Genomic DNA, 22,921 nt, shown 5'->3' on the forward strand with positions numbered 1-22,921 from the left:
TATAGGCATGGGTTGAGGCTGTTGTTGACCCTTTTCATCACCAGACTTACAGGTGCGGTTTTCGCGCGTATTTTAAAACGCGTAAGTGGTCTTGTTTATCGCCCTTGTTTAATAAGTTCAATTTGCTATAGTTTTGTTAGTTCAAACTGATTATTTTGATGTCAACCTTTGTTGATTGATTGCTATGTGTGTCAAAACGACTCTTTGTTGATCTGTACATGTAAATTTGTAAATTCTTACTGAAAGGTCGAAAACTACCAGACAGATTTAACCCTATCTAGGCCCAGGGGTCGCGATTGTGCCCAAGGCAACTTTGAATCTGAATAACTTTTTTAATATTTGTGCAAACGTCCTCAAACTTCAGGACTTTTTCAGAAATTGATGTGGAAAACTTTTGCTGTGGTCGGTTACACACTGTTGGTTGACTTTGATGTTACCATGGCAACCAGTTTTTTGACAGGCGGTTTTTTCACAAAGTAGAAAATCCCTTTTTTAAAATGAAGAAAAATCATTTTTCTTCCCGTGACGTTTATGTATTTAGCTCATATTAGTGTTCTTTTCTTGGTCTTGATTACTTTTCGTTCAATTTGGGCGCTTTTCTGAAAAATCCAGAAATCCAAAATGGCGGATGCATGATGACGGCCATTTGGTAATCATGACCTAATTACCACGCCATATGACGTCATCACTTTCATGATGAGAACCTCAAAGGAGACACCTTTGGACGTACTATCTATCCTCCAAGTCTCACAATCGTAGCTTACATACTTGCGAAGTCTTGGAGGGGGCACAATCCCCCCCCCGGCACCAAAAGGCCTAAAAAACCCTGGGGTTTCAAGATAGCCCTTGAAAAGTGCCCGTGGGGAGGGAGGTGGTTACCCTTCACTGAGCCATTTACTCAAATGTTAACTGCGATGCCAGACTATGATGTAAACGGCTGATATTTTTAGGTTCAGAATTAATCTTCCATTTAATTCACCTACCGGTCTACTGTTTTCATTTCATACCCCCTTGAACAAGGGATGCAAACAACTAAAATAGTGATGAGTGGACAGATTTCCTTTCAGAAAAATACCGTTCTTTTCTACAGTTTTACCGCTCTATTCGTGGCTAGTCTGTTGTAAATTCTGCTATAGAATTATTTTTGGCTGGTGAATTTAAAGGAACTTAAAAGCTGATTTTTCTTTCTTTTGCTTTTTGTTAAGTATTTGAATATACCGCACAGGAACTTTTCACATTGGATTACAGCTCCCATGTGAAGTTTACATTATTAAAATGCGAATTCACCGGTCGATAAGATTAGTTTTATAAGCAGGGGTGTCATCGGCGCTATAAACGAATTCAATGACTGAATGCATAAATGTATGAGTCACACAATTCTTTATTATTATTGATGTAGATTGATTTGAATCCGAGTATTGGAGTTTTCACTTCAATTGCAATGTTTAAACGTTGCCCCTAAATTCTGTAATCAAACAAATCATAAGCACAAATAGTAATTGTTCAAAGACGATTGTTCCTCGTGAACGTATGACTGTACCGTGTGTGTGACGAAAACTGAAGAATTACTTCGGGGTAAAATACTTACCTTTTTTTCAGAGATACTGTTATCACATTAAAATTCAGAAAATGTTAATAAAAAGATGTTTAAAAATTAACATGCACCTGCGAGGTTTTTTGTTTTGTAGTTCTCGCTTTTGAAATTTATGAGTGTTAAGATATCATTTATCTAAAAGGTACTTGTGAATCAGGTTAAGTGAATTTCTATCTCTTGGGTAAAAAAATGAGTTGATTCGCAAAAGTTGTCGTTGCTTTTCAGAGACGATTTGTTATTATTTGAAATGAAATTGATGGCATAGTTTCCCCGAAGTTAGAAGACAAATGGTTCCCCGCTGATCCACACGAGGTTACCATGAAATAAAACAATCCTTTATCCTTACGGACAACTGATTTGCAAATCATTCAAACAGTACGGTAGGGTTTATGTTATTCATTCATTTCTCCATAAAGCGAAAGGCAGTAAAGGTAGAAAATTTTGAGATGAAGGACGCGGTGCTGACTTCCAAGTCTTTTAAAGGTAAAACATAGCAATGAATCATAGTGCATAATATCGAAAAAACATATTTAAATAACTTTATGAGCTTACTGCTGTAGATGTTTCACTTCATAGTGTTATTTCCATTGATATCTGCTCATCAAATGAAATGATCGATCTAAAAAATGCATATGAACTATAGTAAAATAAGGGTATAGAATAATTTCTTTGTCTTTAACATGTTTTGAAAATCGATGACAGAGTACAATCTACCCTTAGCTACCTGATAAATGAAACAAATTTTTGACAGCCATTATTACTAAGTAGATTAGGTCCGATTGAAATTGGAATTGATTTTAAGTACTCTTTATCAATTTTCTTTCGAGGTTGAGAATACATTTTCTAACATACGAGGGAAACTATTTCAATCCACCGTGGTTGTTTTTTGTTTAGTAAGGACCCTTTTGGTACTTATGATAGAAAATATCAGATATTTGTATCGAAAGGTAAAACTTAAGCATCCTCTGTTTCCGTGAAGGACTAATTTTAAAGCGAAGGTTGATCCGACTTAACATTCTTTTAATTAAACGTTTTGAGCGATTTAAACCTGAAAACGTTCTTAGATCTTATTTAAGTATTAAGAGAAGTTGGCTTGGTTATGCGGGTCACCCTCCTTGCAGGGCCAACGAATACCTTTTAACGCGCGATTTCAATAATCATGTAAGAGAAAGTACCCCTGTTGACCGAGTCAAATTTGAAACTACTTAATTATTTAAAACCAAGCGTACTCAGTACACCTCTTTTCTTTGGATTTGTCTCCATAATTCACTCACTGTGGTCAGTTTTTATTACAATTTATCTTCTTTCATGTAAATCTCTGGCGAAACTCTCGCTTTTGAGGCTAACCCGGACTTAACGGACATGCGCGCAGCAAGTTGGTCTGTGTAGGCGGTCACGGTGTTTATTATATGAGAAAATATCGTCCCGCGTAGGGAGGTCACACTACCTTGACAAAGAGTGATTCTTACGGGAGGGGCACTCCGCCAGTGAACTTTGAGTTTCTCATGATTATGCGAAGAAGAGCGTTCTGTGAGGAAAGACAGGAAATGTCTCAAACGATGGTTCGCCTTAAATTTAGCTTTCCAAAAGAACTTAATTTTGGCTTGGGGAACATTGGCAAAATAAATAGTCTTGAGACTCCAGACCTTCAAGGAACAAGTCCACCAGAAATTTTTGACTCTCTTACTTCGATTTTGCACCTGAATTATATCGTTCTGCAGACCCACTAAAAAATATACCGTATTATTTTGATCCTTATATCATATTGTTGTAATTAGGTTTAAATTTTAATACTTGTCATTGTAAATTATTACGTAATTCAGCCTTTAGGCTGCGAAGAAATTTTAAATAAACTATCTATCTATCTATCTATCTATCTATCTATCTATCTATCTATCTATCTAGTTACGGCTTATTTTTCCTCCCAATATTTGCATATTACAGATGGCATCTAGAGGTACAAAGGGGATCGTTCTGACGTTTCTCTTCGCTGAATGTTTTGCTTCTGGCATATTGTGAGTTCGTAGCTTCTTTGATCGGGTGAAAAGCAAACGGTTTCCAGACCGTGGTCGTTCTTTAAGTGCTTGCCGATTGCCGAATAACGGTGTTCGTCAATACGTTGGTAAATGTCGACATTTACACCAACGTATTGACGAACACCGTTATTCAGCAATCGGCAAGCACTTAAAGAACGACCACGGTCTTGAAACCATCGGCGACCTTACCGAAAAGCAAACGTTAGCCGAAAACAGTGGAAGTTCTCGAAAGTGACCCCTGTTAAAAACAAATAATGGATCAGAGAATTAACTCTGCAATGTAAGCTAAGGCGCTAAAGTGAACCCATGAATTTCCCACTTCAAGCATTGGCCCTAGTAAGGAAATGGGAGATCGCACGAGACAAAGAAAAACATATCCGACCTCGGCGGGAATCGAACCCACGACGTCCGGATTTGATCGTCCGTTGGTTTACCGACCGAGCCAGGAGGCCAGCCGGGAACAAGTCGTGGGTGACAATGGTGGTAATGGTGGTAATTTGCGGCAATGTTAAGGTTACAAATGAATGTTGTGAAATGTTCCTTCATTTCTACTGTTCAAAACAGTCAAGCATTAAAGTAATTAAGCAGCTAAAACTCGTTTTGAGGAAATTTATTTACGGGTGTTTACAAATTTTGGTTGAGAGACTCAAGACACTCCTTTATCAAGAATTAGGACACTTCCGAGAACTTTTCACTGCTTTTTGTCTTATATTTGCTTTGTAACAAGACTGTTTTAAATTATGATCTAATTATAATGTTAATAAATGTGATACTTCCATACCACCAAGGGGAAGGCACCACGAAGTAAATTCTCAGAGGAAGAACGATACACGGTATTTTTTACGTTTATTTTCAGTTTACAGCAAGAGGAAAGAATTTTAAGTTTTAAATTGAAAGTTGTTGTAATTCACATGGAATTAACCTAACTAGCCAAAATCTCGGTTGGAAATTAAAATTACGGACATAAAACCACATTTGCGCGCTTTGCGCGAGACGTTTTTCTGATGAGGAAAAGGAGACCAACTCGGTCAATACTGAGGGAAGCCGTCGATGATCCCAAAAAGCACAGACAAATTTCCGTGTATTTTTTCAACTTACTTTGTTTTATTTTTTCTTTCAGACAGGGTAGCAAGCACACAGGAAAACCAAATTCTACGCTTATACAGCCAGGCATGAATATGTCTAAACTGCTAATTGCGATCATGATAGATTACGACAAGAACATGAGACCATTTTACGGAGGTGAGGCTTTTTCTAAACCTTCAGGCCGATTCTTATCTCTGGAGTTTTAAATACGCAGGACGATTTTTCTCTCTAGTTGGATGCTAGTTAAATCTCAGTGTTACCCAAGTCAGAAATTCTTTAATTTTTCGGAGCAGGTCATTGGTACCCGTTGTACTCTTACTCGAAGAGAGACAACCCGAAGAGCACTGTAGGTTTACACAACTGGTTAGGTTTGTGTGTGTTCAGCTTAAACGTCAACTGCTAACGTACTGATTACGTCTTTTCTAGTGAGATCTGTTGATGTTAAAGTGGACATTTTAATCTTGTCATTTGGCGAAATTCAAGAAGCAAATATGGTGAGCATGAATGGATGAATGAATGAATGAATGAATGAATGAATGAATGAATGAATGAATGAATGAATGAATGAATGAATGAATTTTGCTATATAGAAAGTAAGTTTCTTTCCCAGAGGGGGAATTTGATTTGTGGCACACTTTAAGCTTTTTTGTACGAGAAAAACGGTAATCGGAACGGGTTTTCGTTTTTTATAGTCCCAACTATCACAGTATTCCAACTTCTGTTCATTCCTCAGTAATTTCGTAAGGTTCCTAGTCTGACATGCGCAGCTGCGGTTGTTTTTTGTTTTTTTAGCGAAGTATTTCAGTCTTCTTCTTTAGTTCTCTTGAAGAATATACAGTAGAACCCCGGTAACTCGAAGTCCCGTTTCCCTTGGATTTAGCCCTACTTTTCAGTCACTTTTACTCGGATAACTCGAACTCGGATAACTCGAATTGCTCGCTAACTCGAGCTAAATTTTGTTTCCCATGATCGAAATTTACCCCGATAACTCGAAATCTGGTTCTTGCAACGCACCACTGATGTCATCCCATTAGCTCCTCCTGTAATGTTATTGGTAAAAAACACTGGAATTGACCCGAAAGCCTCAGCTTACATGGGACTTACAGTTCCTGATGAAAGTAAGTTTAATTTTTCCTGGGTTGTATACTGAAGTGCTGATAATCAACAAACTATAATTTATTTACATGAAAAGTCGAATTTTCGATCTACCCCGATAACTGGTACCCCCGCTAACTCGAACAGTTTTTCGTCTCCCTTCAGAGTTCAAGTTACCGGGGTTCTACTGTAATCGTTAAACCAAAAGTCTGTGACACCTTCCAGGCGACATCCAAAGATGTTTCTTTGAAGTTCAAAGAACTTTTTTGTTATCAAAATTGTCACTTTTATTGAAAGTGACCTTCAGTTCTCAAAAAGCTGCCGTACTCCTCAACTAGTATGATCTCATTCCCTTCTTTCTCTTCTTCCATACAATTAGAGTCCTCCAGTAGTTTTTAATAGTAAACACTTCCTTATTTACTTTCCTTCGTAGGAGTTCAGCATGGATCTATATCTTGGCTTGTTTTGGCAGGATCCAAGGTTTGACTTGGGTCTTAATCAATCACTTACACTCGGAGGTCACTTCACCGATAACTTCTGGCTTCCGGACACGTTTTTTGTCAATTCAGTTCAAACAAACGTTCATGAGACAATCCTACCTAACAAAAAGATCTGGGTAAATCTAAATGGTGGACATATGATGCTCAGTGCGAGGTATAATCAGTTTTTTTATGCTTGTTTTAATTTAGATAGTAGCATTGTTTAAAGTCTAATACATCTTGCAGTTAATTGTTGTTTTTCTTTCCCTTTCTTTTCTTTTCTTTTCTTTTCTGTTTGACTTGGACAAATAACACGAACCAACTGTATATCAACCATTATCAAATTTAACTAAATTTTAGAATTTTTGTAGTTTTAGCTTTTTTGCTTTTATATTTCTTATTTTTTATCAATTTGAAGTTTTTAACCCCATCGATGATATCTTTGTAGTTTCAGCTTCTAGTTTGAATTGCTGTTTTTATCATTTTGTAATTTTGTCTTATATATTGTATTTTTTAACCTTTTGTATATTTAATCTTTATAGGACCTTTCTGAAAACCACGTTTAGTGAACGGAAGGTTCCTAATAAAAGATTATTATTATTGTAACTGTAATCTTACTTTTATCATAAATTAAATGAATTATATCTTTTCGATTAATTTCTGAACCGTGTTAATAGTCTTGGGCCAGCCTTACAGCCACTTAGATAGTCCAAACTTCTTGCCAGATTTTTATGTTCAGCTTTTCTTTAATTTAAATTTACCCTGCAATAAAGATTGTTGTTTAGTTATTACATTATCCTGTTTTAAATAGGCAAAAGAAAGGTCATTGAATTGAATTGACAATAAAAAAAACTTTTATTTGTAACGAATCGCAACCTAATGATAACTATCCTACAACTGCTAACGGCTATAGCGTTTCTTTAGGATGAAATCCACTGCCTCCTGCAAAATGAATTTACGGAAGTATCCAATGGATGATCAGATTTGTCACTTAGCTTTGGAAAGTTGTGAGTATATAGTTATACCGCTCCGTATGATAATGTTGTTTAAATGTTGGTCTACTTATTGGTTTACTGAATGGGGGCGACCTGGAGCCCGTTTTTCGAAAGTCCCGGTAACTTATATCGGGCCCGATAAGTAAATTTTTAAATGTTTTTTCGCCGATTAAACAGTGATTACAGACATGGTACTTGGCCAATGTTTTCAAACAATTAAAATATTTTAAAATTTAGTATTTAAAGCTAACAAAAATTGACTTCTTTTAAGAAACATTAATCACCAAAGACACTGATCGGGCCCGGTAAGTTACCGGGACTTTCGAGAAACGGGCCCCTGCACCGTTTGCAGTCTTACATGTTTCGGCCGAGAGAACAAAAGAACGACCAATGGAACAATGATCCCAACCCTAAAAAAACAATGCAGCTGCAGGTTATCAGAGTCCAGTGAAAATAGAGCTTTTGAAAGGTGCAGGTCTACTGTAAAGATTCTTTGATTGACAGGGTAATGTCAATTATGGCCTACTAAAAGGAAGAAAGCGCAATGAGAAGGAAGCATAGAAGGCAGCATGATTTCGAAGACGAAACAAACTTTAAAACTAGTCACTGCCTAGTGCAGATTAAAAATATTTTTCCTTTTTCAAATTGTGCTTGCTTATTGACGAGGTACATTTCTAAACGAAAATTAATTTTGGGTCTCGGATATCGGTCGTTGGTCACAGTGGTCAGGTTGATGGGACTTTTAAATAAGAGAGTTACTGAGCTTCTATCTCGGCTACGAGGAGATAGTCATATTAACTGAATTAGGCCTTTAGATAGGGTGGTCTCTTGGGTCATGATAAGTATTGACGAAATATTAGGGTTAAGGTTAGGGTTGGGGTTGGGGTCAATTTTAGGGGCGTTAGGGAAAGACTTGGGTTAGACTACTGATCTTGATAATAGAAAATGGCTTCTTTTCTATTGATAATTAGTTCTAAACATTTGTCGAAGTTCAGGAGCTGAGGTGCTCTCCACTTACATGGAAAACACAAAGCTTCCGGAAGTTCAACTAGTCCGCGTAATTTCATTTGGAAAGTTTCTGAAGTTATGGAGCCCCCTGTTGAGGCGATGCTTTTGTTAATTTTTGTACGTAATTTCATCTTTCGTCAGGACACGCTAAATCACGTACTTTGTACGAGTGAAATTTCCAACTGATTGCTATAAAGGGCCTCTGTTATCTAATAAGGAAACTTGTGGTATAAATAAAATGTTAATTGTACATTGGAGTAATTAGAAATGGCATCTAACTAACCACTTTAAAAGGGCCTTATTCAGCCACACTTTTGTTTTTGTTTATGTGCGAGAGTTTGGCTATTATAATTTATTCGGAGCATGTCGAAATGAACGAAATCACTGTGAAACTACTTAAGATAATGAAACAATTATTTTCAGGAATACAATTACAGTAAAGTAATAAGATTTCGCCTCACCATGCAATATCAATAATTTCGATGGCATCAAAAATGGCGGAGGCTGACTAGGGTCCTTTAATATTATCATTTTATCTTGTGGATTGCCGATCTAATACCTTTTCAGTCTCTTATGACAAGGACGATCTGCAATACACCTGGACGAAGGAAGTTGGACAAGAAATTTACATATATGACAAGGAAATGGCACAATTTACAGTCATAAACGCAACGAGGCAACTCAAGCACCCACTGTACCATTCAGGTAACAGCTGAAGGCGAGATAGAAAACAAAACTTTCAATTACGTATCAAGAAATGGTCTATTGTTCCGGCTCAACTTTGGTCATTGTGCCGTTAGACAATAGTCTTTTTGTCCTTGGTAGCGCTGAGGGACTTTGGTCGAAGCTAAGCGGAAAAGCTCATGACTGTTCGGGAAATTGTCGGCGTGACAATTTAGCTGTATTGGGGTAGTGGGCAGAGTAAATTTGCACTCGACAGGTCAATTGTCACTGGTGTACCCCAAGGAGGATTGACCACCGGTGCGCGCATACGCGCATCAGACTGATTAGAAAGTCGAGAGTTGAACAACAACAACAACAAAAAAGTCCGCATGAGTCTCATTCAGATTCGACCACCTCTCTCTTAATAAAATGCCCGGTATAACTCGAAGCACTAAAACATTTATATTTTATTGCGGCGTAATCGAAAGCTAAGTAGCGATCAGGGGAACAATGCCCGGTGTATGACTTTGAGGCGCTCAGCTGTGCTTAGGGTCTGTGTATAAATCATCGAATTGGAATTTGGACATTTCTCCTTCTTAAAACAAGCCTTATGCTAGCTTTGAACATTCTGATCAAGAATTTTTCCTTGTTTTCAGCGAAGCGCTTACAGTATGATGAGCTTGCGGTCGCTACGAAAAAAATTACAGGTCTTGCGCGTGTTAATCTCTCTCCGAAAAACTGTCATAGTTCTAACAGTCTACGTAAAGATATTCTGTTCAAAAAAATTTTTTTTTCTAGTTTTCGCCGAGCGTGCTGATTATGACTTTTCAGTTTGTTTTCAGTCGAGCGCGCGGCGTTTCATAAAGGAAGTGTGATTTTTCTTCTTTCAATCAAGCGCGCGGCACGCAACTAAGGTGTGACTTTTTTTGTCATTAATTGTAGAGTAAGTCGAATAACAGGTCTTGCTCGCTGGTAAATAGGTATCCAATAGCTTTTAAAGTCTTAAACCGAATCCTAACAGTCATTTTAAAAGAAATGGCGTTTAATTTTTTTTTCAAGTTTTCACAGTGCGCACACATTTACGCAAGTTGCATGTCTGACACGGTAGTAAACATAAATAAACTTTCACAATAGAATACCGCATGCTTAGCCAATAAGCAATTGTATTTCAAAGCATATTATTATGTGCAAGGAGCGCTTGTATTATTTCAGTTTGATTAACAGTCACTGGAAAAAAAGACTGTTCAGAACATTTTTTTTTAGATTTCGCAAAGCCTACACAACTTTGTAGATATCAATCGAGCGAGCGGCACGCAACGAAGGTGTGACTTTTTTTTCCATGAATAGAATATGCCGAATACTAAAGGTCCTGCTCGTGAGTAAATCGGTCTGTAACGGCTCTCAAAGTTTTAAACCGAATTCTTACAGTCATTGGAAAAGAAATACTGTTCAGAACATTATTTTTAGTTTTCGTAGAGCCCACGCAGTTTTGTAGATATCAAATCAATCAAACGCGCAGCACTCAACGAAGGTGTGATTTTTTTCCCATAAATAGAATAATAGGTCTTGCAAGTGAATAATTCTCTTTCCAAAGTTTTTCATACTTCTATTGTTAAAAGTTTTACTCTAGTTTTCGCAGAACGCGCGCAACGCTCGAGTAAAACTAAAATGGGCATTCAGCAAATGATTTCACAATTGGATTTAACAGTAGCTATTACAAAGTCACTAAATTTTTTTCTTCTGCACACTAAACGCGGTACTAAATCTGATTTATGTAACGCGACATTTGAATGAGCCAGAGCGGCGGAGTGATGATTGAAATACCCGCTGAGCGTAAAGCTAAAATATAAGCGCCCCCAATAACATAGCGCCTCCAATTTTCGTGGGATATTGTCCGCTCCCGAATGCTTTTTCGCCGGACTAAATGTTCGCACTGGGGAAAGAGGCGCCAGGTTCGCAGCGCTTCCAAGCATTAATCGCTGGCCAAATGCATGCTTTCACCTCCAGTGCACTTGCCACGCGTAGTGCGCCTCTAGATAAAGCGGTTGAATAGTTCTTTTGCCAGCAAACACTGGCAATGTCATACTTGTAACCTACACGGCAGCTTTTACTTTTGAGCACAACCCTCGCCCTACCAGCCATCCCACAGTAACTATTTGCATCGAGATAATTATACCGGTACCACCTCCCCCGGGGAGAATTTGTCTTCCGATCGTTCAAATTTCCCGCTCGTATGGTAATCGGAAATTTTTGAAAAATCGCGCGATTCTTTAGAAGCTGTTGCCGCCATTGTTCCCGTCATTGTTCCTAAAGGCCATATAAGGTCAATTTTAGTTCGTATAACAAAGCCTATTGTTGTCAAAGTTGATCCGCTTTTCTTGATACGATAAAACTACCAGGTTACAGCGGTTTTCAATTGAGTGTCGTGAAACCAAACCCAGAGGAATTACTCTGACCAACAACAACAGGGGTAAACCACGCAATGAACCAATCAGAATTCGATGCAAATAAACGTAGCCGGCGCCAAGCGCGGGAAAACGCGTGCGACAAGGTCACGATTGGTTTTGGTTTTGCTTCTCATGGTTAAGAAAGTGGCGCGTGTTTTGCTAACCAATCACAAACATTAGTAAAGCGAAACCAAAGCAAACGCGAATTAATTTCGACACAATTGAAAACTGCTCTAAAACTGTAACTCTCGTTACATATTCAGCAATACCTCTTGTTCTTTGTTTCCTTTTGTTTTTTGTTTGTTTGGCTTTCCTTTGTTTGGTTTTGTTTTGTTTTGCTTTGTTTTGTTGTTGTTGTTGTTTTTGCAATTTTCAGTTGGGAAGCGGAGATTTTTCCTTCACGCGTACCGTGTTTCTGTCGCGCGTGTAGGGAACATTGTCAATGCGAATTTGTTCCAACCCTTTTGTTCTTGATTGTAGTTGGCATTTACATGACAAACGAGTACGGTTTGGTTTTTTTATTAATTGCTAATTTATCATACATAGTTCTCTGATAAAATACATGTACATGCGTAAATTATTGCATTTAATCTAATGCATAAAAGGCATTAAACTTCCATATCACTTTAATTATCTCTCTCTTCTGTTTTTTTTTTTTTTTTTTTTTTAGATTCGTTTTCTGGTTTAACTGTGACTGTACACTTCCAGCGCCGTACAATGTACTATATCTTCCAAATGTACATTCCCTGTGTGTGCATCGTGGCTCTCTCTTGGGTGAGCTTCTGGATTGATCCACACGCGATTCCCGCACGCGTCGGCCTGGGCATAACTACAGTGCTTACTATATGTTACATGTTAGGATCTGTTAACTCCAACCTACCACGCGTGTCCTACGTCAAGGCAATTGACTACTTCCTACTGATGTCCTTTGGATTCATTTTTCTCACTCTGGTGGAGTACGTTTTTGTTCTGAGGTATTCCAGAAAGATGAAGTACGTTGGAAGTTTTGTTCCTGGACAAAGGACGCATCCTGATTTGGTTGAAGGAGGAAACTGGGTAAGAAGAAAAATAATCGATTCTTGGCACCCTTCGTGTTTGTCATTACAATCATGACAAATACCAACAACATTGACAACAAAGCCTCTTCGCCAATCCATTTTCTTGACCTTATTCTTCTTCTTGGCCAAAACCCAAATGATTAACTATCATCTAAAATGATCACTTTTCAAATCAAATTTAAGAATCCACAAATATCCCTTATGACAAAACAACTACAACCGTACTGTATTATTTTTAGCCACAGAATCCTAAATAATAGGAGATTTTAAGGAATGAGCATAAGAAAATATTAATAGACAATTAATATCTAAAGCAAAGGGCAGTAGACAATTTCACAATATATTTTCCTGACAATGATTCACAGTACCCTCGCAAACCTTTTCTTTTTTTGGTTGTTTCACATTTTAGGAAGACGAACATCACAAAATGGAAATACGAATTTCCATGGGTGGCAAATCGTACGTTTTCACAGACACATTAAACAACGCTTTCAACATTTCCAAGGGAAATAAAAATGGCAAGCTCTACAAGCACAGTGGACTAAAAAATACCGTTAGAACTTGCAATCACTCAAGGCCGGTTTTAAGGAGAAGACGGAGCAGCGATAAAAAATCACTCCTGGAGAAAATAAAGACGACACTCGGTTACACTGTGGAAGGGAATCAGATTGACAGATACTCCAGATTTCTGTTTCCTTTTAGCTATTCGCTGTTCTTAGCAATATATTTTATGACGTTTATTTTGGGGGGCCAGTCGCAAGCAGAGGATTTTCCTGACGGAGAATTCAATTGACGTTGTTTTTAATCTTTGTATTTATAAATTCATCTATTAATATAAAAAAAGCCTTAGAAAACAATCTGGGATGAAAGGATTTACATTGCCTTTTGGTGTGAAACAACTCTATGACAAAAAAGCACAGACTACTGCTGTTAAAAATTCTTGTTATGTGTATTCGTAACAAACCCAAGTCGACTACGAAAAAAACTTTTTCCACGAGAACTTCTTGTTATTTTTGAATTTTTCTCTATATCATGCAATGAGGTTGTACCCTGTTATTGTGTAAATATACTTCGCCGCCATATCTGGTGCTGTTCGCAAATTCCTAATCACCTTTAGACAGCTCCTTCCCAATACAGGGCACCAAATGGATATCGACACAAAGTAATGAAACTTTATTTGAAATAAAAATTCATACAGAATAAGCATGAACTGATGTCAATTATCACGTGTTAATAAGGGAGTAGAGTGCATCTATTGTGATGTAGGAAACTGCTATTCGCTTCTTATCGGCACAGGGGTTCTCATAATTTCGTTTGGATATTCCAACAGAGAGTCGTCGATGCACGTCCTCGTCGGCTTCATCGTAGTCGTCGAGGTACTGTACACTTCTGTGACCTGTGACTTTGACGATATCTGAGAGTCAGCTTTCTTCAGTTTGCTGGCTGTTGTTTTTCTTGCACTGTAATTCGTGAACTTGTTCTCACTTCTTATAGGCTAGTAGCCGCATAGTGCAGACATTATCTGTCTCGCAGTCGTCACCATTTTTCGTTTTTCACTTCAGAGTAGAATGTTTCGTGTAGTTTGTTCAGTTTTTCTGGCTCGTTTTCCTCGATTCTGTTAACGATATTTTTCTCTTCACGCCACGTTTTCCACACAGTAAGCCAGAAAGAGGTAGTCTTAACTGTGTTCGGGTCTTTGGGATGATTTTTAGCTGTTCTATTGTTGTTCCGCTTGCAAAACCAAATCGTTGTTTGCTGAAAACCCCGGCCATTTTTTCTGCGTTTCATATCTCAAAATTACCGCCAATATGTTGCTATAGAAACAACTCTTTTCTGATTAGCTGTCGTTGGCTTGTTTTGTTTCCCAGCCAATCAGAACCCATTTGTAATAGCACTCGTGTTGCACGAAAACTGCACTCCTTTTTAGCCAAACAGAATGAAGTAGTTTTTCATATATATTATTAGGACAGTTACCGTTGCACTTGGATATATTTCCAAAACCAAATGTTGTTTTCATATCTAAGTAAAGTCTAGGATGTTTTTGAAAAGAATTGGGATATAGAAATAACTAATGTGGTCTTTTGACGTTTATGCCTCCACACAGAATTTGAACGGCTCCACTCGATTGTATGACCATTATTTATTAAAATTCGATTCTTTGAACTACGTTCACCAACTTTGTGAAGTTATTCTACTACATTTGTATTTGTATTTAATTATTTTGTATTTGTTGTTTTAATTATTTGTATTTAATTATTTGTATATAATTATTTTATGTTGTGTCTCCAATTTTCCAGTGTTACGAAATTTTCAGCTGATATTTTGCCGAAAGAAAATTACGATTGTTTAGAACTAAATCGGAATTTCTGAAGCGATTAAGGCCATCCAACCAGAACAGTTCTTTAGAATTTATTTATTTATTTATTTATTTATTTATTTATTTATGAAGGTGCTGCCGAGTTTTTTGGGAAAGGTTGTCTTTCAGTTCCTGTAGTGCCACTACGACGAAAATTTTGACTTCTATTTTCGCCCTTTTCGTGTTCCAGTTCATTTAATGAGTTCGTAATTGCAAATATAGCTATTAGTTAGCTTTATACAAGCTTAGAATAAGTGGCCGAAAACCGTCGAAAACCCGTCCGTCATTACTCCGACGGCAAAGTGACGCCCGTGGTGATTCTAAAATGCGGTTGCTTGTATGAGAACTCTGTGTGACGTCATACGCGCATCAAAACGTGCGTTCCTTGCAAGAACTTCTATCACTTCTACTTTCCAAAGATGAAGAAAAAAAGGGATGCAAAAGTTTGATCGTAGTGGCACTTTAAGTCTTTTTTTCCCAGTCTGTAGTCCATTTTCAGGAAAGAGAGGGCATTCGGAAACCAAACATTTTATTTGAATGGCCTAACTGCAATCGATATATTCTATCTATTCTGTATTACACTTTTAATATACTACGTTCTTGTATTTTTTCTTCTTGTCCGCATATTCATTCCTTTTTTTACATCTGATATCTTCTTTTAACTGATGAATATAGACTCATTTATTTTTATTATACATATCTATTTCAAGAAGGATTTATTTTCTTAGTGAGTTGTATTCTGTGCAAAGTTCAGTTTTTCGGTAACTAGCTTTTAGTGTTGCGTTCGTGATTAGGCAAGAAGTCGCCTTGACTCAAGACTATAATTTTTGAATGAGAGAATAATTTTAATACTTGGGGCAAGACAATTCAAACTAAAGCGAACCTCTGGAGCTGAAAGTTGAGGATCTTTGTTGAGGTTTGAACAGCAAATCGGCAGTGAGTGTGAATTACTGCCAAGACTAAAATTACCGAAGCTTAAATAAACAGTGTTTCAGAGGACTTTTTTAAGAAAATTGCCAGCTGGAATAAAGCTTAGCTTCGAAAATTCGATTCTTTAGTGTATTACTGAGTTGTCATATTAGACGCTGAGTCTATGTGCCTGAAATTCTCTCAATTTTGAGCAAACGCCATCAAATTGCATTGCTTCTTAAGGGCCCAGTTGTTCAAAGCCCGATTACGCTAATGCTTCAAGTTTAATTACAAATCGGTAAAGATGCTTCCAAAAGATTGTTGACCCTCAGTTTTGACTCAGACTTTTCTTTACCTTTAGCTTGACATTAGGCTTTAAGACCACTTTTAATGAGCGAGATGAAAACTTCGATTAACTTTTAATCGTAGATTAGCGTTAATCGGCTTTCGAACAACCCGGCTCAGAAGTTCATCTGAGAACACTTAGTAGGGTGCTTTCGATTTGTAAGAACTCGCCGGTCAAACCGATCAGTTCCTAGACGGAATGCACAGATGTGAAGAACACGTTTTATCCCAGTCTTTTGAATTTCTTCAAAATAACACATACCATTTTCGGAGTGATTATTTTTCAAGATTTTGCTGCAACATCTCTTCAAAATGATGCATTTTCAACCTAACTTAGTAAGGCAGGCTGGTACTGGGTTAAATGATGCTGTTGCCTTGAAGGTTGACTGTCCTTGGTTGGACAAAGGCTAAGGGACCTGCCCATACAGAAAAGCTAAGGGTGCCGAAGGAGTTGCGACCTCGATACTATTAGCAAACTATAAGACAAGATAGCTTACACAAATTTGCCTTTTAAAAGCCATAAAATGGAGTGGGAATGCAGGAAGACAACCTTTTTAGCTATTTTGCTTTATTGTTCTCGCTTGTTCCCCTTGTATACTTCGTCGCGCCATGATTTTCCAATACTGTTTCAATTTTCACCAAACCTGTGATTAGCGGAATAAATGCAATGACAAACCTTTTTTCGGTTTACAGACCATCCGGTCTGGCCGGCCAGTCCTGACAAATGGAGACGGTGCTTAACAAAACCGCGTTCTAAGCCATTTTCAATTTTGCCAACAGTCATTTCTAAACATTGTCTACTGCTGACGGTAGCAAGAAGGCTTGCATCCCAGACTGGAAAACTATTTTTCTACTTAAAATAAAACACTTATAAACAGATTTGAAGGTCCAGTGATTGTCTCAAGCCGCGGCCCAAGTTAGACTCTGTTTAAATAAATGGCCCTTAGTGTTCGTTGAATTTGATGCAACAATGGCAACCATCTTTTAACAAGCAGATTCTTCCGAAAATGGAATCTTCGTGTGTTTACTGGAAAGAAAACTCTCCTGTAGTAACATTTACGCTATTAGCTCATTTTAGTGTTCTTATAACTGGTTTCACTTGCATTATTACCCGCCAAACAGGGATTAAACTATATACAATTACCTGTACTATCGCACCGTTAGTTTCTGTATATGGTCGAAGTATCAATATGATTTCAGGTTACAATTATTCTCTACTTCGTTTTTATAATAAATAACGCTTCTATGTTGCTCAAACTTCGTTTCCGTGTAGACACTACTATTTACACGTCAGTTGTTCTGGGGAAGGTGGAAGACCACATTTCTACGTCATACCACACGGGGCGCAGTTTGAACGCGAATCAACATATTTCTTGGCACGCGTGATGGGCGTCTGAAAACCATCGCAGCAAACACGCGCTTGTAGTTGTCATTTAGAGCCGCGTACACAAACGGATTGCAGGCGCTGTTTGCAAACATCAGCCACTGAACAAAGAGGGTGAAAGATGTCAGAGAAGAGGAAAGCTCGGCCAGGCTCATGTCGAGGTACATGAAGACAATGTGATATGGTAACCAGCAGAATGCAAACAGCAACGTCACTGTGACCATCGTGCGGACGGCTTTCCCCTGAGCTCGGTTGTTTACTAAAACAGAAAAACAAATGTCATTTACGGACACTAGAGTCACTGTCAATTGAAAACTAAAGCCTAGTTTTCATATGTCAGGAAAATCGCAGAAGATCGGGGATTTTACTGTTTCCTGGCCCTCCCAGACTTTCCCGCATAATGAAATCTGGAAATCGTAGACATCCCCGATCGTCTGGGATGGTCACAGACAAATCAGGAAAATCAGGAGTGTGTCTGTTTTCGCGAGGTGTCCCAGATTTCTGCGATGGTCGTTGATCATTCCCAACACTGATATGAAAACTCAAATTTGTACTGCCGGAGACGTCGGGCGACAGTTTTAGCTGGTTGTCAATCCCCCAAATTGCTTCGCTCCAGTTCCCCACTTCCCCCCGACAAAAAAAAATGACGTCTGCCACCGATGAATACCTCAATTATGCGATTTTCCGATATCTCGGCAAAATCTGGGACGGTCAGGAAACAGTGAAATTTTTTCAACATATGAAAACTAGGCTTTAAACTGAAAGTGTTTGACTGAACAACACTCCGTCTGTGGGTGCTAACCCCTGGAAAAAAATCTTCATTTCCTTAAAAAGCGCTTGTAAGGAAACCAAATTAAGGAAATTTCAATTCAAATTAATTCGTAGAAGATAGTTACCAAAAAGGAGCTATATAGATATGGTATTAAAACTGACGACGAATGCTTGTATTGTGGTGACCATGACTCCACTGACGACGCGTTCGTTGACCGCCAATTTGTAAAGTCCTTTTTAGGGTATACACTGCAACGAACAATTCTCAAAATACCCCAAATGTCGAAAAAAAGCTTTCCCGGCATCTTAGCGGGTCCATATGAAAAAAGATGTTTGAAATTTAACTATACGACAATTGTTATGACATACTTACAGATGAACAGTGAAGCCCTCCCCCTCCCGGTTTTTAATAGCAAACTTTCATCCAAGTACAAAGTAGAAAACTTAACATACTAGAAATATGAGAAAAGGACTCCTTCCAAATTCGCTCTTATTAGGCCCGTGCTCTTTTTCGTACAATTATTATAATATATTATTGTAATAACTGTATGTAAATTGTAATAATACGATCTAACTTATAATTTATAAATCATAGACATCAATGTAGTTTCAAGTAATCTTCAAATAACAACACACTGTTTTGAGTTTGAAATACATGTTTCGGATGACCTGGCTACATCCATCCAGTTTCGAATACAAATAGAACCGCTAGTCGATATAATAAAAATACAACTGAATAACAACATGGATATGAATGAATGAAATTAAAATCAAAGTGATAGATTGACATGATTGACTTGTTTGTGTATTTCAAACTTAAAACTATGTGTTGTTATTTGAGGATTATTTCTTGGCTGCTGTTATTCCGTAAATTTGGAAGTCTCAAGTACTGTATAACGCCACTGTAATATGTATGTAGTATTGTAAAGTAGCAGGACTGTGTTGTGACTGCTTAAACCTGATATTTCAGTATAGAACAAAACAAAACAAACAAGACTTTATACCCATTCCTATAATTGGCAAGCTCCTCAAGAAAAGTGTAATCTTCAAGTACAGAACACAAATAAGCGACAGCGGGATAAAATACAAAAGGAAAAACAGCAGCGTGGTGAAAGCTTGTTTGGATTTCACATTGGGCCATTCCTCGATGCAGATAGGGACTTCCTTGTCTCCTAATTTCCACTTTGCGATTTTGCTGAACACCGCCAGTGGAAGAGGGATGAAAACGGATACCACCCAAATGACTGCAACGGATTTGTACGCTTCACGGACGGTGAGATGACGTTTAGTGTAGAGAACAACGTGATAGTAACGTTCTCCAGCGATGGCGACGAGAGTTCCAACCGAAGCAGCCAGCGTCAGCCCTTGAAGGAATGGGATAAGCTTACAGAGAAAGGCGCCGAACGGCCAATACACCATGAAACTGTAGGCAGCTACAGTGGGAATGTTCACAAGAGAAACAGTAAAGTCTGCCACAGCTAGGTTTGCTAAAAAGATATTGCTCACGGTAATCATTCCTGGCTTTCTACTGGCGAGGATAACCATTAGATTGCCACAGATTCCGATCACACAGATGATGCCGTAAAAAACTAGGTAGAACCATTTCAAGAAGGAATTCGGGGATATTTCTGGTTCACTTGGAGTACGTGTTGGAACGAGTTGCGTTGAATTGGCTGTGCTGTAAGTGATGTTGCTGGAGTTTGACAACGACGAATCCATGTGGTTAGCCGGAGCTTCAATACCAGCAGCTTCTTACATGTTTTTTTTTTTTTTTTTTTTTCTGAAGTAAGATTTAAGACTTAAGATTTGGGAGAAGATTCTTCAACTTTTAGTAGTCTGCGAACGTAACCGTCAAAGCAGAGATTAAGATTAACAATCTGTTTGTTTTCGGAGGCTTTTTTATTTCGTCTTTTGCGTCACGCGCTTCCCGTTTTGTCGACACGACAGAGACGCTGTTTCCCTTTCGCATCAAACAATCTTCCGACTTATTTTTCCTTTTAACCAAACCTGTCAGAAGTGGTTATCTCGATTTTCTTTTGCTGGCATCCAAAAAGGTTTTGAATTGCTTTGCATTATTATTTTAATAATCGAGTGGGCAAGCACGCAATTTTATCAAGATTTACTAAACAAGTGAAAAATTTTGCATACCCTTGCCTGCCCTGAGAAACCCGAATTGCTTAAATTTTAAAAGCTTAAAGCCATTGCAAAAGGGTTTTAATTAAACCAGATTATACTTGCTTTGTGACAGTTGCTTTTAAATCAACCTGATACCCTAAATTTTTCTTTCTTCAGTTAGATTTGTTGCGAATTGAATCTTAAGAGATAACTATCAAAAAGAATGACATGCATTTAGCATAATATCCTTTTCAGCGGAAATGAAAAATTCTATCCTATTGAGATAGTTTGACAAAAAGTGTGAAAGCGACAATACTTAAGGAAACCGAAAGCTTCGTTTCGGAATATCTGTTCGGAAATACATTAATCGCCTGAAAAGTTCGGACTCCATTGTAAAGAAAAACAAGTGCTTTCTTTAGCGAAGGGTCACCTCAAACTTTCGCGACGCGAAAAAAAAACAAATTCCTCTTGTAAACTTTGGAGGGGAAAATACGACGTAAATGTAAATTTGGGGAATAAGTTTACGTTATGAAAGAAATGTGATAGTATATTTCCAGCCTGGTGAATGAATGAGAATGATGTATTTTTCTAGAAAGTGACACAGGCATACTCGGAAAAAAGAAATCCGAGTGCTCCTATCAGGGGTCGAACCTAAGACCTTCCGATTACTATAGTTCGGATGCTCTACCACTGAGCTACAGGAGACTCGTGGGAGCGTTCAACCTAACTTTAGTAAGGCAGGCAGGTACTGGGTTAAATGCTGCTGCTGCCTTGAAGGTTGACTGTCCTTGGTTGGACAAAGGCTAAGGTACCTGTCCATACAGAAAAGCTAAGGGTGCCGAAGGAGTTGCGACCTCGATACTATTAGCAAACGATAAGACAAGATAGTTTACACAAATTTGCCTTTTAAAAGCCGTAAAATGGAGTGGGAATGCAGGAAGACAACCTTTTTAGCTATTTTGCTTTATTGTTCTCGCTTGTTCCCCTTGTATACTTCGTCGCGCCATGATTTTCCAATACTGTTTCAATTTTCACCGAGCCTGTGATTAGCGGAATAAATGCAATGACAAACCTTTTCCACCTCAGAAAGATTGTAATTTTCTCCTATGTTGAAGGGTAGAAAGGAAAGAAAAGGCTGAATGACAGAACTTGAATTTTACTTCCTCGACGTGGTGACACCTTTGACTAAAACAGCAGAGAGAAGTTTAGAATTAAATGAAAGTCTTTTGCAACATTAAATTAACAGGAAATCATCTTGTCATTTTGAAAACTATTTTTCAATGACGTCTTGCTTTATTTCTGGCGGATCTCATCACAGACATCTAGTTGAAGCGGCAAACAAAGGGTAAAATTAGATTAAATGGACCCAGCTTATCTCTCAAACGAAATATCTATTATTTTAAAATTGAATGTTTTCAAGATATCATGATTGACTTAGAACACAATTAGGTGGTCTTTGTATCTTGCGCAAGCTTACGTATCGATTAGCGAAAACGAAATTTCCGTTTTTGGAACTCGCACTCACAAATCCCTTGGTGATAAATTTATAGCATTATTTGTGAGAAAGGAATATCTAGTAGCCACACTATACACCTCGCTTCTTACCATGTTATAATTCAGAGATTTCTCCATTCAATTTTAATTTAGTTCAAAACTGAACAAACAGAAGCACTCGGACAAGTTGTATAGTTTGGTTTTCAAGTTCAGATAGCAAATAAATTAGTAGTTAAATGGAAGTTTTTTTATGACATTGGACTCGATGGGAAAACATATCACTAACTATATGAGAACACTGAGCTTAGGCAGCTTTAAAAAAACCATTGGTGTCATTCTTATTTCATGAATGTTTAGGCAATGATCTCGTCCCAGATAACTTTTTCGAAAAATGCACAAGGAACACACAGAGACAAAGATCTAAAGTGTTTCTTTTGGGAGAAAATTGACCTTAGTGGTTAAACAGGTTTGCATCGATTATTTACCTTTATAATTGCGCCCGACTTTGCGTTTTGTGTAAAGTAGCGTAATTTCGCTTTCGTCAGCAAACATACATTTTAAAATTTTTTCGCCAACGATCATATCCCAGATAACTTGAAGACAAACAGCTAAATGGTTATGTCGACCTTTCCATTTTATTCAAGGCATATTTTAGTTTGCTAATATAATGTTCATCTTGAAACAATGCATGCGTTGACTTTGTGACTCACGCCGGGTAAAGTACGTTTAATTTATCATAGCACAACTGACATAGTTTTTTGTAAAACGAGAACTTTTAAGTAAACTCCTTATACCGAACTGGAAGACTTCGAACACTTCAGATACAGTTATTTTTGTTTCCCTAACTTTATTTTGTTCTATTGTAATTTCTACTTTTCGAATGATTTAAAGTATCGACTGTATTCCGTCCACATTGTAGTTTTCGTATCATTTCTGCATACCTGCCAACCCCCGGAGTACAAGAATCTGGAGACATCTAGAAATCTTCAGGGGCAGCCAGCAGAACCATGTCAGCAATAGCGAAGAGCCTCCGAGGGCTGTGCCAGCAAGGCTATATTTAGGGCTTCAGTGGAGGGAGGAGGGGGG

At 37.9% G+C, this 22,921-nt stretch overlaps 2 protein-coding genes across 2 annotated transcripts; one reads left to right on the plus strand and one right to left on the minus strand.

Moving 5' to 3' along the window:
* Positions 1-1,980: 1,980 nt before the first annotated feature.
* Positions 1,981-13,610, plus strand: LOC146474810 (gamma-aminobutyric acid receptor subunit rho-2-like). Its single transcript, XM_085116265.1, has 9 exons — positions 1,981-2,077; positions 3,539-3,609; positions 4,751-4,872; positions 5,143-5,210; positions 6,245-6,465; positions 7,215-7,297; positions 8,861-8,998; positions 12,074-12,459; positions 12,871-13,610. The coding sequence occupies exons 2-9, from the start codon at positions 3,539-3,541 to the stop codon at positions 13,252-13,254; spliced, it is 1,473 nt and encodes a 490-aa protein (XP_084972391.1). The 5' UTR covers positions 1,981-2,077; the 3' UTR covers positions 13,255-13,610.
* Positions 13,611-14,582: 972 nt separating this feature from the next.
* LOC146474811 (QRFP-like peptide receptor) lies at positions 14,583-20,070 on the minus strand. The gene is made up of 2 exons (XM_085116266.1): positions 19,231-20,070; positions 14,583-17,714 (listed from the first exon to the last, which is right to left on the minus strand). The coding sequence occupies exons 1-2, from the start codon at positions 19,943-19,945 to the stop codon at positions 17,401-17,403; spliced, it is 1,029 nt and encodes a 342-aa protein (XP_084972392.1). The 5' UTR covers positions 19,946-20,070; the 3' UTR covers positions 14,583-17,400.
* Between the last annotated feature and the right edge of the window lie 2,851 nt (positions 20,071-22,921).

Source organism: Pavona decussata, unplaced genomic scaffold, assembly GCF_977016875.1.
Source record: "Pavona decussata unplaced genomic scaffold, jaPavDecu1.1 SCAFFOLD_87, whole genome shotgun sequence".
In the NCBI taxonomy this organism is placed as follows: Eukaryota; Metazoa; Cnidaria; class Anthozoa; order Scleractinia; family Agariciidae; genus Pavona; species Pavona decussata.